General features: G+C 45.2%; 1 protein-coding gene across 1 annotated transcript; it reads left to right on the forward strand.

Annotated features, from left to right (window-relative positions):
- Positions 1–632: 632 nt before the first annotated feature.
- On the forward strand, positions 633–4,510 carry USP27X (ubiquitin specific peptidase 27 X-linked). Its single transcript, XM_059679836.1, has 2 exons — positions 633–691; positions 1,860–4,510. The coding sequence occupies exons 1-2, from the start codon at positions 633–635 to the stop codon at positions 4,216–4,218; spliced, it is 2,418 nt and encodes an 805-aa protein (XP_059535819.1). The 3' UTR covers positions 4,219–4,510.
- Positions 4,511–23,333: the final 18,823 nt, after the last annotated feature.

Below are 23,333 nucleotides of genomic sequence, written 5' to 3' on the forward strand. Positions count from 1 at the left end.
CAGTGCTGTGTCCACAGCTCCTCGTATAACACCTGGCTCTGGATTGGAGCTGAATAGATACTTGTCCAGTGAATGATGGTAGGGTCCCCCCCCCCCCCCGCCACCCTCCAGAACATGCTGGACCAGAAAGCTTCTGCAGGAAGTTGATCAGTAAGGCAGTTGGGTTGCCATGGTGTTTTCAGTAGTAGACAGTCCCAGGTACACAGAGATCTAGTTCTCTTTGATGTCTGTTTTTCTGTGGAGGTGGGATGAGAGTACCTCCTGGTCTCCACCCCTCCATTACCTTTGTCATTTTTAGCAGCAAGAACAGGAGCAGGAATCCATCAGTGGCTGAACTAGTTGCAGTTCCTCTGGTTGCAGGTCACAAAGGGCAGGATTTATTGGAAAGATGCTGTGGTGCTTCAAGGAATTGAAGCAAGAGTTGGCTTAGGAAGGGGAGGCACCAGGGCAGCTCTGGGGACCTCAGCTGTATGGGAACCAGGCACCCTATCCTCAGGGCTCCTGATTCCTGACAAGCAATTCATACTGCTAACCCTTGGAAGCCTCAGCACCCCTCCTGCCTGAAGGAAGGGGCCAGGTTGATGCGCAACCACTGAGCAACACTGGCCGGGCTCACATATCTTTAAGATACCATGCTAACCAAGAACTCTGCCAGGGTATCATCCAGCAGTATAGCCCCACAATCCCAGCGGTGCGTACAGGAATCAGGGACTGACTCTTCCTAGAACACACTCTCCCCTGATCCTCCAAAAATGGTTAATACTTGTCCTCTGAGTCCTATCCTGACGCCAGCCCTGAGCTGTCCTCCCTGGGTCCAGCACCTGTGGCTCCTCCACGACGTCCCCCAACATGCCCAAGATCTGAGACACCTGTTCTGAGCTCAGTTCTCCTGTGGCCGACCGGTAGTGCTGCTACCCATTGCCAGCAGTAGCTCTCAGACCCAGGCCTACTCTCTCCGCCCTCCCCCCCCCCTCCGCTCCCCCTGCAATTCCCACCTGCTAGTGCTTGAGGGTCTTGTGGTGTGGTCCTGTAGTTCCGGCCTCTCTCTCAGCCATAGGCGAGGTGCCAACTGTAAGCATGGCTTTGTTGTGCCTGGTCTCTCCTGATGCCGCGCTCTCTCTCCCCTCCCTCCCCCAGCTGCTCAGCATCTGTTGGGCCAGAAGTCCAATCGCTTTGGGAGTCCAGAGGAAGAGGCGAGGAGCAGGCACAGCTTCTGCGGAACGCCGATAAATGGGCAAAGGGACGTGCCTCTTCAGGTCCAGCGGCCTTGGGAGTCTAAGGTCCAGGCCGGTCCCAGAATGGATCTGGGGCTTCATTGGGCTAAGGGGGACGGGGGGGGGCAGAACCTGAGGTGGAAGGGGAGCATGGGACTGGCTCAGAGGGCAGGCTCAGCCACAGAGATGATGTTCTATCATAGCTCCTGACTGCGCTCTTCGGGACCTGGCCTCCGAGGGGACATTTCACAGCCCCAGAGACATTTCTGGACTTGGTTATCTCGGTGTCCCCGGCCCCGCAGTGCTGGGGAAAGCCGCCTGGACCGAGGGAAGGACGAGGAGTGGGGAGGAGACGACGAAGGGGGTCAGAGCTGCGATTGGAGCCAAGAACTGGAAGCGCCTTAAAGAGACTGCGCGGTCCCCGCCCCCCTTCCCGCCAGCCTCAATGAATTAGAGCTGTGTTTCCCAAACTTGCCTGATCATAAGAATCCTCTCGGGCCCTAGTTAAAGACACAGGTTCCGGAGCACCTCCCTTCGAGATTCTGATTCAGTGGGTTAGCGGGTGTTGCCGAGGAATCTGTAATTTTAACACACTCCCCACGTGATTCTCGGGAACAAGCAAGTTTGGGAAATATTGAATTAAAGGAAACCGGGCCTGGCTGCAGAAGCGGCCTCCGCTAGGGGGCTTCGGCGGGAGGATCCCGGAGGCGTCGCCTGCTTCCGCCGCCCCTCCTTCAGTGAAAGTCCCTTTTGGGTCCAGCTGCCACAGCCACCGCGCACCCTCAGGCCGGGCGGGGGACACCCCAGGTCTGCGTGGCCCCCGCGCCGCCACGCCCAGTGGCCGCCCGAACCCAGTGATCAGGGGGAGGAGCCGCAGCCAGTGGAGGCGGAGGAGGTAGAAGAGGCGGAGACGGCGGAGACGGCGGCGGAGAAGGCGGAGAGAAAGGTGGAGACAGAGGCGAAGGTGGAGGGGAAGGTGGAGGCGGTGGAGAAGGTGGACGCCACCGGGAAGGTGGAGGCAGCGGGGAAGGTGGACGCTACCGGGAAGGTGGAGCCGGAGGAGGGTCCTGGCCGCCGGGTTGAGCTCAAGCTGGAGCTCGAATCCGAGCCGGTAAGGGAGGCAGAGCAGAAGCCGAAGCAGGAGCTGGAGGATGAGAACCCAACCCGGAGCAGCGGTGGCGGCGGCAACAGCGAAGAGGTTCCTCCCCCTTCCCTTCCCTCCGATCCCCCGCGGGCCCCCGATCCCTCTCCGCGGCGCAGTCGTGCCCCCCGCCGCCGACCTCGGCCGCGGCCTCAGACCCGAGTTCGTACCCCACCGCAGCCTAGGCCACGGCCCCCGCCCCGTCCCCGGCCCCGGCGCGGCCCTGGGGGCGGATGCTTGGATGTGGATTTCGCTGTGGGTCCACCAGGCTGTTCCCACGTGAACAGCTTTAAGGTGGGAGAGAACTGGAGGCAGGGATTGCGGGTGATCTACCAGTGCTTCGTGTGGTGTAGAACCCCGGAGACCAGGAAAAGCAAGGCAAAGTCGTGCATCTGCCATGTGTGTGGCACCCACCTGAACAGACTCCACTCTTGCCTTTCCTGTGTCTTCTTTGGCTGCTTCACGGAGAAACACATTCATGAGCACGCCCAGACGAAACAACACAACTTAGCTGTAGACCTTTACTATGGAGGTATATACTGCTTTATGTGTAAGGACTATGTATATGACAAAGACATTGAGCAAATTGCCAAAGAAGAGCAAGGAGAAGCCTTGAAATTACAAGCTTCCACCTCAACCGAGGTTTCTTACCAGCAGTGTTCAGTGCCTGGCTTCGGGGAGAAGTACCCAACCTGGGAGACAACCAAACCCGAGTTAGAACTGTTGGGACACAACCCGAGGAGAAGAAGAATCACCTCCAGCTTCACCATTGGTTTAAGAGGACTAATCAATCTTGGCAACACGTGCTTTATGAACTGCATCGTCCAGGCCCTTACCCACACTCCAATCTTGAGAGATTTCTTTCTCTCTGACAGGCACAGATGTGAAATGCCAAGTCCGGAGTTGTGTCTGGTCTGTGAGATGTCTTCACTTTTTCGGGAGTTGTATTCTGGAAACCCTTCTCCTCATGTTCCCTATAAATTACTGCACCTGGTATGGATACACGCACGTCATTTAGCAGGGTACAGGCAACAGGATGCCCACGAGTTTCTCATTGCAGCGCTAGATGTCCTGCACCGGCACTGCAAAGGTGATGATGTTGGGAAGGCTGCCAACAATCCCAACCATTGTAACTGCATCATAGACCAAATCTTCACAGGTGGCCTGCAGTCCGATGTCACCTGTCAAGCCTGCCATGGTGTCTCCACCACGATAGACCCATGCTGGGACATCAGTTTGGACTTGCCTGGTTCTTGTACCTCCTTCTGGCCCATGAGCCCAGGGAGGGAGAGCAGTGTGAATGGAGAAAGCCACATACCAGGAACCACCACGCTCACAGACTGCTTGCGAAGGTTTACAAGGCCAGAGCACCTAGGAAGCAGTGCCAAAATCAAGTGCGGTAGTTGTCAAAGTTACCAGGAATCTACCAAACAGCTCATGATGAATAAGTTACCTGTTGTTGCCTGTTTTCATTTCAAACGATTCGAACACTCGGCTAAACAGAGGCGCAAGATCACTACATACATATCCTTTCCTCTGGAGCTGGATATGACACCATTTATGGCTTCGAGTAAAGAGGGCAGGATGAATGGACAGTTGCAGCTGCCAACCAGTAGTGGAAACGATGAGAATAAGTATTCCTTGTTTGCTGTGGTTAATCACCAAGGAACTTTGGAGAGTGGCCACTACACCAGCTTCATCCGGCACCACAAGGACCAGTGGTTCAAGTGTGATGATGCTGTTATCACCAAGGCCAGTATTAAGGACGTTCTAGACAGTGAAGGGTATTTACTGTTCTATCACAAACAGGTCCTGGAACATGAATCAGAAAAAGTAAAAGAAATGAATACACAAGCCTACTGAAGTGACACACAGACCTACCTGAAATGAAGATGACAACACCTATGCTACAACTGGCATCGAGATTTAAAGGACTACTTGCGTGGCCCATGGGCCTGACAGAGTAAGAATTGAACAGTACCCAGTGTCTAAGAGGCCCTGATTGGAAAAGAAGTAGGAGGGGTGGGAGAAGAGGCTCTAGTCTAAACAATCATTGAAAAGAAAATTAAATGGCAGGAATGTTCTGGTGAGGAAGGCAGGGAGATCCTGACACTGGTACATATCCTATATTCCTCCAAAAGATTGTGTGGGAAAGTGTGGGGTGGGAGGGGGGTGGAGTGGGGGGGTTTTGTGCCCTTGTAACTGTAAAACATCTTTCTCCATGGGTGTTTCAGCTTCAACTGACCAATCATAACAGTTCTATGTTTGAGGGGAAAATGAAAAGTTTATACAAATGTAGCCCATTACATACATGGGTATGAAAGCAGAAAAGTGGAGGAGGCAGGGATATCTCATTGACAAACACCTTTGCCAGTTTCTTTGTATTCGTGATTTTTTGTGCTATTAAATGCAGTATTAAAAAAAAAGAAAGCCCATGAGGGCTAGTGAAAAGAGAAGAAATAAGGGAGCTTGTATAAGGGGAGCCATGGCTCCAGTAGAGGAGGAAACAAGAAATACTGTAAGATAAGCAACCAACACAGACAGTCCTCAGCTAAGAGTATTGTGAATGAGTGTTTTTTTTAACAAAGCTGTATGATATACTTGAGCAAATCAATGAACCTCTTTTCAATTGTTTTCTCATCTGTACAATGCAGATAATTCCTACCTTAAAGGATTATTGTTAAAGAGTAAATGATATAAAATGTGTCAAAGTATAAAGTAAAAGGCTTGGAACTTTGTAGGGGTTCAGTAAACATTTCTTGGATCTAAAACTTCCTTGGACTAGGACCAAAATGCATCAGAGGTGAGTGTCAGTCCTACTTGAGAACCATGAACAACATGGGCACACATGGTGTTACATGCAGTTACACACACACACACACACACACACACACACACGCGCGCGCGCTTACAACTCCCTCTACAACATTGACTACTTAGAGCCCCAAGGCAAAGGACTCCACTATTGTCCCTGTGTAGAGGACATCACAATCAGTGCCATACCCAGGATTTGGGGAGAACCAAAACTGTCCTCAAAAGTCATTATTCTGTCCATTTAGAAGACTGCTGTCTTGTTTTCATGACTCAGCACCCCAGTGATAGGACTCGTAGGCCACCAGCCTGCCAGGTTTCCACATAAAGATCTTTGGTGGTTTTTACCTTCCACAAGCATTATGGATGTATCTTTACATTAACCTACAGGCATACATCACTATTAAGACTGTCCTCCAAAACTTACTGGTCCATCAGCCCAGGGACATCAATGGAGTGGCATGTTGACCTCTTCCCTGATTCTCACAGAGGGCAGAGCAGCTTGCAAAGAGCTAAGCCAAAACAGTTGAGCTGCACCCAGGTTGGGGTAAGCACTGGTGGTTCCTTCTTTTCTTCTCAACAGGAGATACAAAGGTATCTATAACCTAGGAAATCCTGGGGAGAAACTAAAAGTGCATCAGACTCATGGGGCTTGGATCTACTGGCTCTGATAAGAGGCTGGGATCCCCCAGGGATTTCCAAGTCTACTTCATGGTCAACTCATTTGGAAATAGACATTTACATCTCCAACTAGCTCATAGGCTTTTTAAAGACAGGGCTGTGTCTCCTCTTATATCCTGAGCTGCATCCTCAGCCCCTAGCACAGTTCCTGACACATAGTAGATATTCAAAACATTTACTGGATGGATGAAGGAACCAATACACCTTCCTTTCATAACCACATTTTCACCAACATCCAGGGCCCATAATCCTCAGGAGAAATTGTAAAAAGTGATATTTTTGGTATCTTAAAGGACAGGGGAAATCAAGAGATGAGTGGCCTTGGATGCCACTTGGCAACTTAATGCCAGGTATTTGACTGCTTTTTGAGGTGTGTCTAGTAGCCCTCATTCCTCATCTCTGCTAAAGGAAGAGTTGAGTCAGGCATGTGCCACCAGATTTTGACTGCTTGCACAGAAATGGTCGTTTACATTTTAAAAACATTTTTATTTGGAAATATTTTAAATTTACAGGAAAGTTTCAAAAATAAAAATAGTATAAAGAATATCTGTATCCCCTTTACCAGATTCACCAATTACTAACATTTTACATCATTTGCTTTATAGTTTGTCCTTATGCTCGTGCCTTCTCTCTCCCTTCCTCTCTCTCTCTCTCTCTCTCTCTCTCTCTCTCTCTCTCTCTCTCTCTCTCTCTCCCTCTCTCTCCCACCCCCAGTGTGTGTGTGTATGTGTGTGTTTGAACCATATGAGGGTAAATTATATACATCTTAGCCCTTCATGCCTAAGTATTTCAGTGTGCATTTCCTAAGAATAGGCATATTCTCTACATTGCAGCATAGTTAACAACTTCAGTATATTTAACACTGATACAATGTTATTATCCAATTTACCATTTGTACTCCAATTTTGTCAGTTGAGACAATAATGTCCTTTATTCCCTTTCCTTCTCCATCGCAGAATCTGCTCTAGGTTGAGGTATTGCTTTTATTGAATTTATTGGGGGTGACATTGGTTAATAAAATTATATAGGTTTCAGGGGTACAATTCTATAAGACATCATCTGTATATTGTTTTTTGTGTTCACCACCCCAAAGTGAGGTATTGCTTTTAGTTATCATGTCTGGAACATTTCCACAACCATTTTTCATCTTGTATGACATTAGCATTTTTAACAGAACATTCCTCATTTTGGGTTTGTCTGATTCAGAAACTGTTTTTTAAATACCCTGCACTCAGGAATAGTTCTAAGAGATATGAACAGTACCAAACTGCTGAAGCTGACCACCCGCCCCCCCCCCCCCTCCTCTGGTGGAAGGCACAGACCACCAGAGGGAGCAGCTGTTCCTGCCACTTCCTGATTGAAGCACACACCTCTGGAAAACACCATTCATTGTCCCTCAGTAACAGGGGAGCCATTCAAGCCCAGCTCTATGCTTCTACCTATCACCAAACCCCCAAATTGAGTCATGGAGCCTAAAAGCAGCCAGAGCCTGCTTTCAGATCATACCACTGTGGGACACAGGACATTATGTATTCAGTAGGCATGTGTTACCTTGAGCTCAAATGGAGATTCAGGCATGTTTGAACATGGCTGGCACATGGGTGGGCACCTCTATGGTTGGGGCCTTTAGGGGGGGGGTCAAGAAGTACATCTCTTGGCACCTTTATCAACATTTCCATGGTGGGCACAGTTTCAGTGGATGGGAGCAGAGGAGGAGTAAATACTTCTGAAGCAGCTTTATGGGCAGAGTAATGAAGATGGGGCCTAGAATTAGTAAGGGAGAACATGGAAGATGCCAAAAATAGATTGGCTTGTGATCTTACTGGGGGCTTTCAGGCATAATTCGGCTATTTTACATGGCTGCAATTCTATTTGAATTCCAAATGTCGTCAAGGGCTGGTGTAATTTAAGCTAATTCTTTAACTGAGACTCCATCTACTTTCACAAGCTGGTAAGGTCAGGAAAACTAAGTTTACATGTAGGTTTATGATCTGGGCCCAGAAGGGCACAGAAAAAGATGGGTGCTCACAAGTTGGGGACTTACCCACCTATGGAGCTCAGAATGAGGGACCAAGTAGTGGGGTACTTCCCTTTTACCCATGACACCTGCTTTATATGGTTTCTTGGCCTAACCAGCTTGAAAATCCAGAACCCTGCCACCTCCCATGCCCTGGAGTAGCCTGATGCTGAAACTTACCCTGGCCCACAGTTCACATAGGTAACTGCCTCACTTCTTCCCCATCCATAGGACATCCAGATCAGGGATGTCTTTTTCAAGCAAGAAACAGGGTGGTCCCCATATAGTTCATATTGTCATAATGCAATAGACTTGGTGCCAGGAACCTGTGTTTGCACCAAATATATAGTCACATCTAGATGTGAAGGCTCAGGTCCTCTGAGAGTGTGAAACCCAGCATCCATAGCAGCGTGTCCTTCCTCTGCAGGCGACCCAATACCATTTTCAAGCTCTTGTATTGAAATATATCAAATATAGTATATAAGAAGTGCACATATCATAAGGATACAACTTGATGAATTTCTAGAAAATAAACACATCCATTTAAACAATATTCAGATCAAGAAACAGAACACTACATGTACGCCAGGTATCCCTCCTGCCTCCGTCCAGTCAATAATTCCTATCCTGACTTCTTCCACTGTAGATGAGCATGGCCCTTTTTATGGCTTCTATGAATAAAATTATTCAGTATGTATACTTTTATGCCTAAACTTTTGCTCAACATTATTTTATGAGGTTCAGATGTGAAGTCTTTTTATCAAGAAAAATTATGAGGAGCATCACTAATTCTGCCAAATGAATGAATTTCTTCCCTACTTTTCCTAATGATTTCTGACATACTGAACCAATTCAAATGGACCCAGGTCATTGCAAAGTTGGACTTCAAGAATGTCTATAATCTCACTCAGGTACAGTAAAGAAGATAGATGCTTGTTTTTAATGAACTCATAGATACAGACAACCAGCGGGGAAGGGGGTTGGGGGAGGTAGAAATGGTAAAGGGGAATAAATGATGATGGAAGGAAGCGTGACTTTGGATGGTGAACACACAATACAATATACAGATGATGTATTGTAGAATTGTACACTTGAAACCTATATAATTTTAGTAATCAATGTCACCTCAATAAATTCAATTCAATAAGAAATCCACAAAATGAAAAAAGAAAATGGTGAATGGAAAAGAGCCTTACAGTTAAGTGTGTGATAATTTAAGTAACTAGAAATTTCAATTTTTGGCTGTATTCTGTCCAGTAATCTATGTCGAATCCCATCCCTTTCCCAACATATCCTGAATGGGATACTCTATTTAAATAACTTGTCAAATGTGTATCACAGTCACCTGGAGGGCTTGTTAATACACAGGTTGCTGGGTCCCACCTCCAGAATTTCTGATTTCAGTAGATCTGGGACAAGGGCTTGAAAATTTACATTTCTAACACTTCTGGTTCTGGGACCACACTTTGAGAATCATTGATTTATTCAATTTGTTTTCACACCATGGTACTTGGAGTCCATGAAGATGCTCTGGGGAGCACCTTGGAGAGGACCTTGGGGAGCAAGGGGGAAGGTAAATTGGTGGATATCAGGAACTCAGCCGCACTTCACCTGGAGCAGATCCTCAAGTAGGGGCTTGGAGATTCCCAATAATATTTGAAGTAAAGGTTCTGCTACTAAAATTTTTACTAGTAAAAGCTGAAAATCACTGTGCTAAGAAATTTTAGATCCCAGGGGAATGAAGTATTTAAAGTACATGGGTAGTGTATCTGGAAAATAATCCAACATGCTACAGCGAGCTGGCCTCATATACGCCCTTAATCTGGTCCTGAGGGGAACTTATATCCTTGGAACTTAAAGAAGTGTTTATTTATGAGGAAGAAACTGATAAGAAAAATGCTTAATTATAAATAAGGTGCAATATTATATGTAACAAGTATTTTTTTCTGACTATATGACACACTAAGATGACATGTCCCTAACTACACACACACATATTAACTTTAGATAAGCTATAACAAAATTTTTAATTTATAGCTGAGCTTAAGAAACAAAAGAGTAAAATCTCAGAAGAAACTAAAAGAAAAATTAAAGCCAATCTAGTAATTGCAAACAGACCTTGCAATGGCCCATCATGGTATTAGTCTAAGATATCAGGCCCTGAGTGCTAGGGCTTAGAGCTAGGAACCTAATGCTCGTGCAGGCACTGACAATACAGCCTCAAAGTCCACCAGAGGCAGAGAAGCTGCAACTTAAATATCTGGATAAAGCATTTAGTAGCTTCTCTGTCCATGAAAAGGAGTTTGGAAAGTAAGCAGTGAAGAGCCTTTGCTCTCTCTGGAGCCGCCGGAAGAAATACCCCTCAGGCCTATGTTATATATGGATTGGGTCTAAATTTACCCTACTGTGTGTTATGGGACCCACATGCTGAAATATTAAAATAAAAATTAGAGCAGAACCAATAAAACCTCTAGAACCTCAGCAAAAGCAAGTACATTTTTATAATCCATGGCACATGGAACCCCACAGAGAAACACAGTATCTATTGACGATGTGCTCAGAAACAATAAAAATACTTTACTTGCAAAGAAATGATACAACATGCAGGAGAGTCATCAGTTTCCATAAGAAAGAGAGTTAGTAGGAACACTGATGAGAACTACTCCTCCTTTTGAGAATGAGATAAGGACATTTTCAGAAAAACAAACCAAGTAAAGTTTAGCAATAATAGACTCTCACTAAAATAACTACTGAAAGCTATACTTCAGGAAGAAGGAAATGGAAATCAGAGAGCAGCAGTGAGTAGAAGGCAGGAAACAGTGAACAAAAATTGGTAAACATGAGGAAATTTAAATACACATTAAGTATATAATGTTGAATAATATGGAACTTCAAAAACAAGCTGGTGCAAAAAACATTGGAGCACAAATACATGTAAGACAGAAGGAGACTGTTAATATTTAAAGGATTCTAAGGCTCTTGTATTGTTTGGGGGTAGGATAGGGATATTACCTGAATTTGGATCTTGTTAAGTCAAATATGAATGTTTAACCATTAAAGAGTACATCTAGTTTATGGCAATAGCAAGCTTGGTTATTTGATTCAATTTTCCTATTTAAGTAAGAAGTATGTTGGACAAAATCTTTGAAAAGTACCGAAGAACTGAGAAGACAGCAAAAGCTTCTAGGCCAAGTTTTGGATGAAAGCTTGTAACCAGAAAGATAAGCAGAATGTTTGTGCACTACCAGTAAAACCAATTTGTTCTGAGGGCATTTGCCTCCATTGACCACCTAAACTTTGATTCAATAGCCACACAGGGTAGAGGGAGAAAAATTAAAGCTTAGGGCCAGCCCAAGGTAGGAGTTTAATAGGAGACCTTCTCCGCATTAACCTGAGATCCCAAAAGGCTACTACATTAGCTGCATAAGGGCCAACCAGAACAAAGCCTGTCCCTGTTCCCAACAATCTCAGAGAACTGTACAGAAGGCTGCCCTGGCACCAAGCAGAGTTTGCTTGCTCAAAAGGAAATGTAAAAAAAGGGCAGAGAGGGTAAAAAAACCCATTCCTGAGAAAATGAGGCTCCATTCCAGTTCTAAAACCTTTATCATCCATGGCCTGAATCAACTTCAAGTTATGAAGTTGGTTTTATATGGTTCCCAGACAGGTAGTACCTCATGGGGCTCAGTAAAAACAAATACAAAGCCTCTGTATGAGACTCTATCCATTGTCGACCTCAGGAAACTCCCACAAATAAATTTTCAAGAGCAATGACCAGAAAACAGACTAAAATAGTCAGGCACATAAGGAAACAAGGCAATTTGAGTTTGAAACAGCAGAGATAAACAACACAAACAGACCCAAATAGATTTCAGATAATAGATTACCATGCACATATTTTGAAACAACTATGTGTACCATTTAAAAAGAAACAAATTGTTAACTTGAAAATATCTGAGGGAAGAAAAACCTATAAAAAGTGACATAGCATATTGAAAAAAAGAATTTATAGAAGTGAAAAATACCAGCTCAATGAATGTATCTGGCAGAAATGTGGACATACGTGGAGAGAGTGTTAATGAGCTAGCATATAAACCCTCAGTATGGAGAATGGGGAAAAATAGGAAAAAAAACAGGTGAGAAAAAAAGATGAGGAGGATACAATGAGAAAATCCAGCACACTTTTGATAATAGTGTGAGATAAAGGGAATATGAATATGAATATTAATGGGGCAGAGTCAATATTTGAAGAGAGAATGGCTGAAAATTTTTCTAGACCTAATGAAGGAAATCAGTCCACACATTCAAGAAGCCCAACAAATCCAAAGTAGGATAAAAAGAGATCTAACCCAGACTTCAAAAAACAGAGAAAGAGAAAATAAAGTCAGAGAAAGGTGACAAATCACATCATAGAAACAGCAATTCGACTGACAGCTGACTTCTCACAGAAAAATAAATTACAAAGCCACATTAGAGGCAAACCAACCTCATAACTGATAAGATACAAAGACTGTGAAAGGTTCAAGGAAATCACATGAAACAAAATGGAAAAAATCAATAGCACCATGACTACAGAGAGACCTACAGCTGATAAGGTAGATGAAGCTGATGTGAAAAATCCTTCATCCCACTTCAGATACATAAATACTGGACGAAACATATATAGCCATGTTTAGAATCAAGAAAGGAAGATCACTGAGTACCAGAGACAAAGAGGGAAGACAAAGTTAGATCTGTGAGTTGAAGCTAAAAGTGACCTAAGAGGTTATCAGAATCTGGCATTCTCTAGTAGCATAATGAAAGGAAGGTCTGGGGACCCCCAAGATCCTTTGGGGGTCCACACAGTCAAACTGGTTTTACAATAGTACTGAGATTTTATTTGAATTTATCACTCTTATCATTCTTTCTATAAGTATAGAGCAGAGTTATCCCAAAGCTACATGTCCTATGATATTGCAACAGATAGATGCAGAAGTAGATATGAAAATATAGCTGTATTCTATTAAGCCAGCCATTAAAGAGATTTGCAAAAATGGAAAGCAATGAGATTACATTTTTTGCATATTTTGGAATATATACATATATAGTTATTTTTAATTACAAGTATGATTTTATGTAATATGTTTTCAGTATTGTTATTTAAAATGAACAAATTAATATTTAAATTTTTAAAATCACTTTTAACTTCTATTATGGCAAATATTGATCAATCAATGTAATCCAAATAAAGAAAAGCTCTTTAGGATGTTCTATATTCTTTAATTTTTATTTTCAAATTAATATAGAGTAAAAATGACTTTGTTGGCATGCAGTTTGATGAATTTTAACACATGTATAGGTTCATGTAACATTAACCACAACCAGAATAAAAAACAGTTCTGTTATCCTCCAAACTCCCTTTTGCTATCCCTTTGTTGAACCTTCCACCCCGACCCCCTCCCAAGCCCTCACAACAACCACTGATCCATTCTCCATCACTATGGTTACATCTTTTTGAGAATGCCATATAAATGGAATAATACAATATATAACCTTCGGAGACTTGCTTCTTTCTTTAGCATAATGCCTTTGAGATTCTTCAAGTTGTTGAGTGAATCAATAGTTCATTTCTTTTTATTATCAAATAGTACTACAGTTTGTTTATCCATTCACCCGCTGAAGAACATTTGGGTTATTTCCACTTTGGGGCTATTACAAATAATGCTACTATGAACATCTGTGTACAGGTTTTATGTGAACATTTCTGTAAATACTCAGGAATGGGATTGCTGGATCATATGGTAAGATTATGTTTAACATAAGAAACTAAAAAATGTTTTCCAAAGTTGCTGTAACATTTTGCATCCTGAAGAAAGATGTAAGAGTTGCAGTTGCCCCCTGGCTGGGTTTGCTCAGTGTTTAGAGAGTTGGCCCAAGGACAAAGGGTCAGGGTTTTGATTCCCAGACAAGGGCATGTACCTCGGTTGCAGGTTCAATCCCTGGCCCTGGTCTTGGGGGTGCAGGAGGTAACCAATCCATGTGTCTCACGTCGATGTTCTCTCTCTCTCTCTCTCTCTCTCTCTCTCTCTCTCTCTCTCTCTCTCTCTCCTCACTTCCACTCTCTCTAAAAATCAATAGAAAAAATATACTCTGGGTGAGGATAAAAAAAGAAAAGAGCTGCAGTTGCTCTGTACTCTTGATAGCAATTGGTATTGTCAGTTTTTCTATTTTAGCCATTCTAATAGATGTGTAGTGGTATCTCATCATAGTTTCTATATGTACTTTACTAATGGCTAATGATATTGAAAATCTTTTAATGTTTCTATTTTCATCAATATATCCTGTTTGTTGATGTGATTGTTCAAGTCTTTGGGCCATTAAAAAATTCTTTATCGTTTAAAGCATTATATGTCTCTTTTTCACCCCCATTGACCTCTCCCAGCCACTCTCAACACCCAGCACATGCCCTCATCTACTGACTGTCTGTGTTCGTTGGTTATACTCATATGCATGCATACAAGTCCTTTGGTTGATCTCTAACCCCCTTCCCCCCACCTTCCCTGTTAGGTTGGATGGTCTGTTCAATGCTTCTATGACTCTGGCTCTATTTTTGTTCATCAGTTTATGTTGTTCATTATATTCCACAATGAGTGAGATCATGTGATATTTATCTTTCTCTGACTGGTTTATTTCACTTAGCATAATGCTCTCCAGTTCCATCCATGCTATTGCAAATGGTAAGAGTTCCTTCTTTTTTACAGCAGCATAGTATTCCATTGTGTAGATGGACCACAGGTGATATTTTGTTTGTTTGTTTTTTGTACCACAGTTTTCTAATCCACTCATCTGCTGATGGGCACTTAGGCTGTTTCCAAATCTTAGCTATTATAAATTGTGCTGCTATGAACATAGGGGTGCATAAATCTTTTCTGATTGGTGTTTCTGATTTGTTGGGATATATTCCTAGAAGTGGGATCACTGGGTCAAATGGAAGTTCCATTTTTCATTTTTTGAGGAGACTCCATACTGTTTTCCACAGTGACTGCACCAGTCTGCATTCCCACCAGCAGTTCAAGAGGGTTCCTTTTTCTCTGCATCCTCACCAGCATTTGTTGTTTGTTGATGATAGCCATTCTGACAGTTTTTAGATGGTATCTCATTGTCATTTTGATTTGCATCTCTCAGATGATTAGTGACTTTGAGCATGTTTTCATGTCTTGGCTTTCTGTATGTCCTCTTTCAAAAAGTGTGTATTTAGGTCCTTTGCCCATTTTTTGATTGGATTGTTTATCTTCCTTTTGTTAAGTTGTATGAGTTCCCAGTAAATTTTGGAGATTAAACCATTAGTGGAGATAACATGGCAAATATGTTCTCCCATGAAGTGGGCTTTCTTAATGTTTTGTTGATGGTTTCTTTTGCTGTGCAGAAGCTTTTTATTTTGATACTACTGGCCCATTGCACGAAATTTGTACATGGGGGGGGGGCGGGCAGAGTGTCCCTCAGCCCGGCCTGCACCCTCTCCACCTGGGACCCCTCAGGCAGGCAGGCAGGCAGGCAAGTAGTTAGAAGTCAGCAGTCCTGGATTGCGAAAGGGTGCAGGCTGGGCTGAGGGACCCCCCTCATGCATGAATTTCATGCACTGTGCCAGTAGTTGGTGTCTAAAAAAGCCATAGATTTCTGGGTATTAATTTTTTATCCTGCTACATTGCCAAATTCATTTATTAAGTCTAGTAGTTTTCTTGATAGGGTCCTTAGGGTTTTCTGTGTACAATATCATGTCACGTGTGAATAATGACAGTTTTACTTCTTCTTTTCCAATTTGGATGACTTTTATTTCTTCTTCTTGTCTGATCACTATGGCTAGTACTTCTAATATTATATCAAACAGGAGTGGTGAAAGTGGGCATGCCTGTCTTGTTCCTGTTCTTAGGGGAAATGGGTTTAGTTTTTGCCCATTGAGTATGATGTTGGCTGTAGGTTCGTCATATAAAACTTTTATTATGTTGAGGTATGATCCCTCTATTCCCACGTTGCTGAGAGTTTTTATCAGGAAAAGATGTTGGATTTTGCCAAATGCTTTTTCTGCATTGATTGGTATGATTATGTGATTTTTGTCTATCAATTTGTTTATGTGATGTATAATGTTTATTGATTTGCAGATATTGTACCAGCCTTGCATCCCTGGGATAAATCCCACTCGGTCATGGTGTATGATCTTTCTAATGTAATGCTGGATCCGATTTGCTAGAATTTTGTTGAGGATTTTAGCATCTACAATTATGTTCATCAGGGATATTGGCCTCTAATTCTCTTTATTTGTATTGTCTTTATCTGGTTTTGGGATTAGGGTAATGCTGGCTTCATAGAAAGAGCTTGGAAGTGTGCCTTCCTCTTAAATTTTTTTTGGAATAGTATGAGGAGGATAGGTTTTAGTTCTTCTTTGAATGTTTGGTAAAACTCCCATGTGAAGCCATCCGGTCCAGGGCATTTGTTTGCTGAAAATTTTTTGATTACTGCTTTAATTTCATCAGTAGTTATGAGCCTATTTAGTTTTTTTTTTTAATTCTTCCTGATTGAGTTTTGGAAGCTAGTTTTTTCTCTAGGAATATGTCCATTTCATTCCAGTTCGTTGGAGTAGAGTTGTTTGTAGTATCTATCTATACTAATAAAAGGGTAATATGCTAATTAGATCGGGAGACCTTCTGGAAGACCTTCTGGATGTCCTTCTGGACAAAGCCATGGTGGTGGGGATGAGGCAGGGGCGGTTAGGGGTGATCAGTTGGCAGGGGAGGGCAGTTGGGGGCAGGAGAGGGCAGTTGGGGGTGATCAGGCTGGCAGGGGGGGCAGTTGGAGGCAAGCAGGCCGGCAGAGGGGGAAGTTGGGATGATCAGGCCAGCTGGGGGTCAGTTGGGTGTGAGCAGGCTGGCAGGGGTGGCTGTTGGGGGTGAGCAGGCTGGCAAGGGGGGGTGAGTTGGGGGCAAGCAAGCCAGAAGGGTGGCCAGCTGTGGGCAAGCAGGCTGGCAGGGGGGGCAGTTGGGGGCGATCAGGCCGGTTGGGGGGGGAAGTTAGGAGCAATAAGGCTGGAAGGGGGGGCAGTTGGGGGTGATCAGGATGGCAGGCAGAGTGGTTAGGGGTGACCAGGCAGGCAGACAGGTGAGAGGTTAGGAGCCAGCAGTCCCGGATTGTGAGAGGGATGTCCAACTGCCAGTTTAGGCCCAGCTTGGAGAGGGTGCAGGCTGGGCTGAGGGACACCCCTCCACCCCATGCATGAAATTTATGCACCGGGCCACTAGTCTACACTAATAAAAGACAAACATGCAAATTGACCATACCTTTGCTACGCCTTAAGCCATGCCCACCAGCCAATCAGAGCAAACTATACGCAAATTAACCCAACCAAGATGGCGGCCAGCTGCCACTGAGATGGAGCAAGCAGGAGACTTGGTTGCCCCAATGATGGAGGAAGCCAAGCTTCCCGCCTGCCGTGGCTGGCTCTGAGCTCCACTCAAAGCAACAAAGTTTCAATTATAGAAGGTAAATAAACCCCAGATTCCTGCTTTCAACCGGTCATGGTCATGGAGCTGGAGTGAGCAGAAGGCTTCCCTCCCACCCGCCCTGGCCAGCTCTGAGCTCCTCTCAAGGCTACAAAGTTTCAATTATAGAAGGTAAATAAATCCCAGAATTAAAAAAAAAAAAGAACAAAAGGAGAGGCTGGGAGCTTCTGTAGCCAGGGGGCTTGGCCAGCCCGAAAACGGCCCTCAGCCCCTCACCCAGAATGGCCAGGCAATCCAGGGAGGACTCCCCACCCTAAAGGGGGTGTAGCCAGCCTGAAAACAGCTATCAGCCCCTGACCCAGGCTGGCCAAACCTCCATGGGGTGAGGGTTCCCACTAAGGGGGGCTTGACCAGCCTACAAACAGCCATTAGCCCCTCACCCAGGCTGTCCAAACCCCCATGGGGTGAGGGACCCCACTGGGGGGGGCTTCACCAGCTTGCAAACAGCTATCAGCTCCTCACCCAGGCTGGGCAGGCACCCCAGTGGGACCCCCACCCTGATCTGGGACACACTTCAGGGCAAACCAGCCGGCCCCCACCTGTGCACCAGGCCTCTATCCTACATAATAAAAGGGTAATATGCAAATTGACCCTAACAGCAGAACAACTGGGAATGACTGGTCACTATGACACACACTGACCACCAGGAGGCAGATGCTCAATGCAGGAGCTGCCCCCTGGTGGTCAGTGCGCTCCCACAGGGGGAGCTCTGCTCTGCCACAAGCCAGGCTAATGGCTGCCAGCACAGCGGTGGTGGTGGGAGTCTCTCCCGCCTCCTCAGTAGCTCTAAGGATGTCCAACTGCAGCTTAGGCCTGCTCCCCGCTGGCAAGTGGACATCCCCCGAGGGCTCCTGGGCTGCCAGAGGGATGTCTGATTGCCATCTTAGGCCCAATCCCCCAGGGAGTGGGCCTAAGCCAGCAGCTGGTCATCCCCTGAGGGGTCTCAGACTGCGAGACGGCACAGGCCGGGCTGAGGGAACCCCCCCCACCCCAAGTGCACAAATTTTTGTGCACCGGGCCTCTAGTCCTATCCAATAAACAGAAACATGGTAATTGGCGTACGACCGCTACCCTTCCCATTGGCTAATCAGGGCGATATGCAAATTAACTGCCAGCCAAGATGGCGGCCGGCAGCCAGGCTGCCTGAAACTAACATGAGGCTTGCTTGCTTCAGTGACGGAGGACTCCAACGTTCCCCACCTGCCGCTGCAGGCCTCAGAGCTGCAACTCTAAGCAACTATGTAACAAATATAGAAGCTAAACAAAACCCCAGAAACCTGCTTTAGTCCGGGCTTCAGCCAGCAGGATCGCAACATTGTAAGCAAAGGCCAGAAACCTACTTTCAGCAGTGGAGGCCTAAGAGCTGGAGCCAAGCTGCAAAGCTAAAGCTGGCCCAGAATAAAAAAAAAGAAAAGAAAAAAAGGAGCAGTTGGGAGCTTCAGTCACCCCCAGCCTGAAAACAGCCCTCAGCCCCTCACCTGGTCTGGCCAGGCACCCCAGTGGGGACCCCCACCCTGAAGGGTGTGTGACCAGCTGAAAACAGCCATCATCCCCTCATCCAGGATGGCCAGGCACCCCAGTGGGGACCCCCACCCTGATCCAGGACACCCTTCAGGGCAAACCAGCCGGCACCCACCCATGCACCAGGCCTCTATCCTAATAGTAAAAGGGTAATATGCCTCCCAGCACCGGGATCAACGGAGGCGAGAGGCCTCCCGGGACCGGGATCAGTGTGACAGGGGGCAGCACCCAAACCTCCTGATCCCCCTGAGGCTCTGTGTGTGACAGAGGGAGGGGCCACAATCTCCCTATCCACCCTTCTCTGTGACAGGGGAAGGTGCCCCAACCCCCTGATCAGCCCTGCTCTGTGCCTGATACGGGGGGAGCTCCCCAACCCCCTGATCGCCCTGCGGCTCTGTGTGTGACAGGGTGCAGCACCACAACCCGCCTCCCCCCCCCCAACGGGCCCTGCTCTGTGTGTGACGGGGTAGAGCCATAACCTCCTCATCGGCCCTGCCCTGAGTGTGAGAGTGGCGGTGCCCCAACCCCCTGATCGGCCCTGCTCTGTGCGTGACAGGGGGCAGCGCTCCAACCCCCTGATTGGCCCTGCTCGGTGCGTGACAGGGTACAGAGCCCCAACCCCCTGATGCGCCCTGCTCTGTGAGTGACAGGGGGCAGTGCCCCAACCCCCTGATTGGCCCTGCTTTGTGTGTGACAGGGGGTGGCGCCACAACCTCCCCATCGACCCTGCCTTGAGTGTGACAGGGGACGGTGCCCCAACCCCCCAATCGGCCCTACCCTAAGCGTGACTGAGCGTGGCATCGCAACCTCCCAATCTGCCCTGCTCAGTGCATGACAGGGGGCGGCGCCCCAACTCCCCAATCAGCCCTGCTCTGAGCCCGACCAGGGTCTGCACCTAGGGATTGGGCCTGCCCTCTGCCACCCGGGAGCAGGCCTAAGCCAGCAGGTCTTTATCTCCCGAGGGGTCCCAGACTGCGAGAGGGCACAGGCTGGGCTGAGGGACTCCCCTCCCCCCCGAGTGCACAAATTTTTGTGCACCGGGCCTCTAGTATATATATAAAAGCCTAAGCAAGCAGTCGACTGGTAGCTATGACATGCACTGACCACCAGGGGGCAGATGCTCCAACCGGTAGGTTAGCTTGCTGCTGGGGTCCAGCTGATTGGGACTGGGCGAGACAGGCCGGACATGCCTTGGAGCCCTCCCACAGTCCCTCTGCAGGTGGCCAACCTCCCCTGGTCCTTCCTCAGCCCTGATCGGCCCCGATTGGGACTGGGCAAGATGGTCCTGATCCCCCCTATTGCCCCAATCGGGACTGGGTGAGACAGGTCAGACATGCCCTGGAGCCCTCCTGGGGTCCCTCCCTGGCTGGCCAACCTCCCACAGCCCTTCCCCATCTGGCCAGCCCCAATTGGCTCTGATCTGGACTGGGCTAGACAGTTCAGACATGCCCTGGAGCCCTCTCCAGCCCTGATTGTGCACTGGTGGAGTCCTGGGTTGTGAGAGGGCACAGGCCAGGCTGAGTGACCCCACTGGTGCACAAATCCATGCACCAGGCCTCTAGTTTTTTATAATCCTTTGTATGTCTGTGGGGTTGGCTGTTACTTCACATCTTTCATTTATGATTTTATTTATTTGGGTCCTCTCTCATTCTTTCTTGGCGAGCTTGGCTAGAGGTTCATCAATCTTGTTTATCCTTTCAAAGAACCAGCTCTTGGTTTTATTGATCTTTTGTATTATTATCATTATTATTATTATTATTATTGGTCTCGATGTCATTTATTTCTGCTTACTCTGGAAATTTCTTGTTGCTCTCTTTCTAATTCTTTAAGTTGTAGGATTAGATAATTACCATCTTTCTTTCTTTCTTTCTTTCTTTTTTTTTTTTTAGAACTGTACAGTTATGACCTTCCCTCTTAGGACCGCTTTCACTGTGTCCCATAGATTTAGGATTGTTGTGTTTTCATTGTCATTTTTTTCCAGGATGCTTTTTATTTCTTCTTTAATCTCTTTGGTAACCCAATCATTGTTTAATAGCATGCTATTTAGCTCCCAGTGTTTGATTTTGTAAAATTGTTTTTATTGTAGTTGATTTCTAATTTTATGCCATTGTTATCTGAGAAGATGCTTGATATGATTTCTATCTTCTTGAATTTGAAGAGACTTTGCCTGTGTCCTTATATGTGGTCTATCTTTGAAAATGTCCTGTGTGCACTTGAGAATAATGTATATTCTGTAGCTTTGGGGTGAAATGTTCTGAAGATGTCAATTAAATCCATCTGATCTAGTGAGACATTTAGGATTGCTGTTTCTTTGCTGATTTTTTGTTTAGAGGATTTATACAGTGGTGTCAATGGGGTATTAAAGTCCCCTACTATAATTGTATTGCTGTTGATCTCTCCCTTGATATCTTCCAGAAGCTTTTTATGTATTTGGGTGCTCCTGTTTTGGGTGTATATATGTTTATCAGAGTTATATATCCTCTTGTTGAATTGCTCTCTTTAGTATTTTGAAGTGGCCCTCCTTATCTTTTGTTATGGCCTTCACTTTGAGGTCTATTTTGTCAGATATAAGTATTTCTATCACAGCTTTTTTTCTCATTTTTATTTGCCTGAACATTTTCCCCCATCCCTTCACTATCATTCTGTGTGAGTCCTTTGTTCTGAGGTGGGTCTCTTGTAGACAGCAGATATGTGGGTCATATTTTCTTATCCATTCAGCTACCCTATGTCTTTTCATTGGAGCATTTAATTCATTTACATTTAAGGTTATTCTTGAGAGGTACTTGTTTGTCACCATTTTTATTTATGCCTTTGTTCCTTCTTCCCTTTCTATGTCTTATTTTTACAGCAGTCCCTTTAGCATTTCTTGCATTGCTGGTTGGGTGGTAATAAACTCCCTTTGCCCTTTTTAGTCTGTGAAGTTCCTGATTTCACCTTTAATTTTGAATGATAGCCTTAATGGGTATAGTATTCTTGGATTCAGTCCCTTGCTTTGCATCACTTTGTATATTTCATTCCATTCCCTTCTGGCCTGATGTGTTTCTGTTGAGAAATCAGTTGATTGTCTAATGGGAGATCCCTTGTAGGTAACTTTTTGTCTCTCTCTGGCAGCCTTTAAGATTCTTACTTTTTCGTTGATGTTTGCCAATTTAATTATGATGTGTCTTGGTGTCGGTATTTTTGGGTTCATCTTGTTTTGGACCCTGTGTGCTTCTTGGACTTGTGTGGCTTTTTTATTCCCAACACCAGAGAAGTTTTCTATCATTATTTCTTCAAACAGGTTTTCTATTCCTTGCTCCACTTCCTCTCCTTTTGGCATCACTACTATGTGGATGTTGTTTTGTTTTGTGTTGTCCTAAAGCTTCCTTAGGCTCTTCTCCTGCTTTTTAAGTTTCCTTTCCAGTTGCTGGTGTGCTTGAGTGTTTTTTCTACCTTGTCTTCTAACTCGCTGATGCAGTCCTCAGCTTCTTTTAGTCTACTGCTGACACTTTACATTGTGTTCTTTATTGCAGCTATGTCATTCTTCATTTTATCTTGATTCTTACACATGTGAATTTGTCTTCCATCTTTTTCAGCGTCCTTATAACCATTGCTCTGAATTATTTCTCTGACAAATTGCTTGCCTCCATTTTATTTATTTCCTTTTCTGGTGATTCCTCCTTTTCTTTCAAATGGGGGTGGTTCTTTGTTTCCCCATTTTTTCTGTTCCTTTGTGATTGTTTCTATGTGTTAGATCAAACTGCCACCCAGTTCTTTTGAGTTTGTCTTATACAGTAGATGTTTTGTGGGACCCAGTGGTGCAATCTCTCTGGTTTTCTGGGCTGGGTAATCTAGGGATGCCCCCTACTTGAGATATTTGGGTTCTCTTGGTGTAGTTGAGTCTTGAGTATTATTGTCACATTTGTGCATGGAGTCTCCTCTCAGGGTATATTACTCACTCTCTACTACATTGACCAAACAACACAAAATTCAACTCAACAAGACATGAAACAAAGGGAACAAAACATGAATGCATGCATGACACTGATAACCCCAATATAAGTGACCACCAGAGAAAAGAGAATTAGAAGAGCGAAAAGAGAGCAAAAATGATATTGAGAAAAGAAAAAAAAGGTAAGAGAGAAAAGACAAAGGAAGAAAAAAATATATGAGGAGAAAACATCACAGCACAAAAAGATAAACCAAAAAATGCAAACAACAAACACCCAGAAAAAAGGGAGGTAGATGCAGAGCTTATATAGGAATATATCCCAAGAAACTAGAAACACCAATCAGAAAGGATATATGCACCCCTATGTCCACAGAAGCACAATTCACCATAGCTAAGATTTGGAAACAGCCTAAGTGCCCATCAGCAGATGAGTGGGTTAAAAAACTGTGGCACACCTACACAATGGAATAGTATGCTGCTGTAAAAA

Source organism: Myotis daubentonii, chromosome X (genome assembly GCF_963259705.1).
Source record: "Myotis daubentonii chromosome X, mMyoDau2.1, whole genome shotgun sequence".
NCBI classification, from domain to species: Eukaryota; Metazoa; Chordata; class Mammalia; order Chiroptera; family Vespertilionidae; genus Myotis; species Myotis daubentonii.

What these genes read in the sequence shown, in the direction of transcription:
- USP27X (XM_059679836.1), top strand. Translation starts at nt 633, where the DNA reads ATGCTAACCAAGAACTCTGCCAGGGTATCATCCAGCAGTATAGCCCCA. An exon ending in ATAGCCCCACAATCCCAGCG is followed by an intron (nt 692 to 1,859) that starts GTGCGTACAGGA and finishes ATTGAATTAAAG; the next exon opens with GAAACCGGGCCTGGCTGCAG.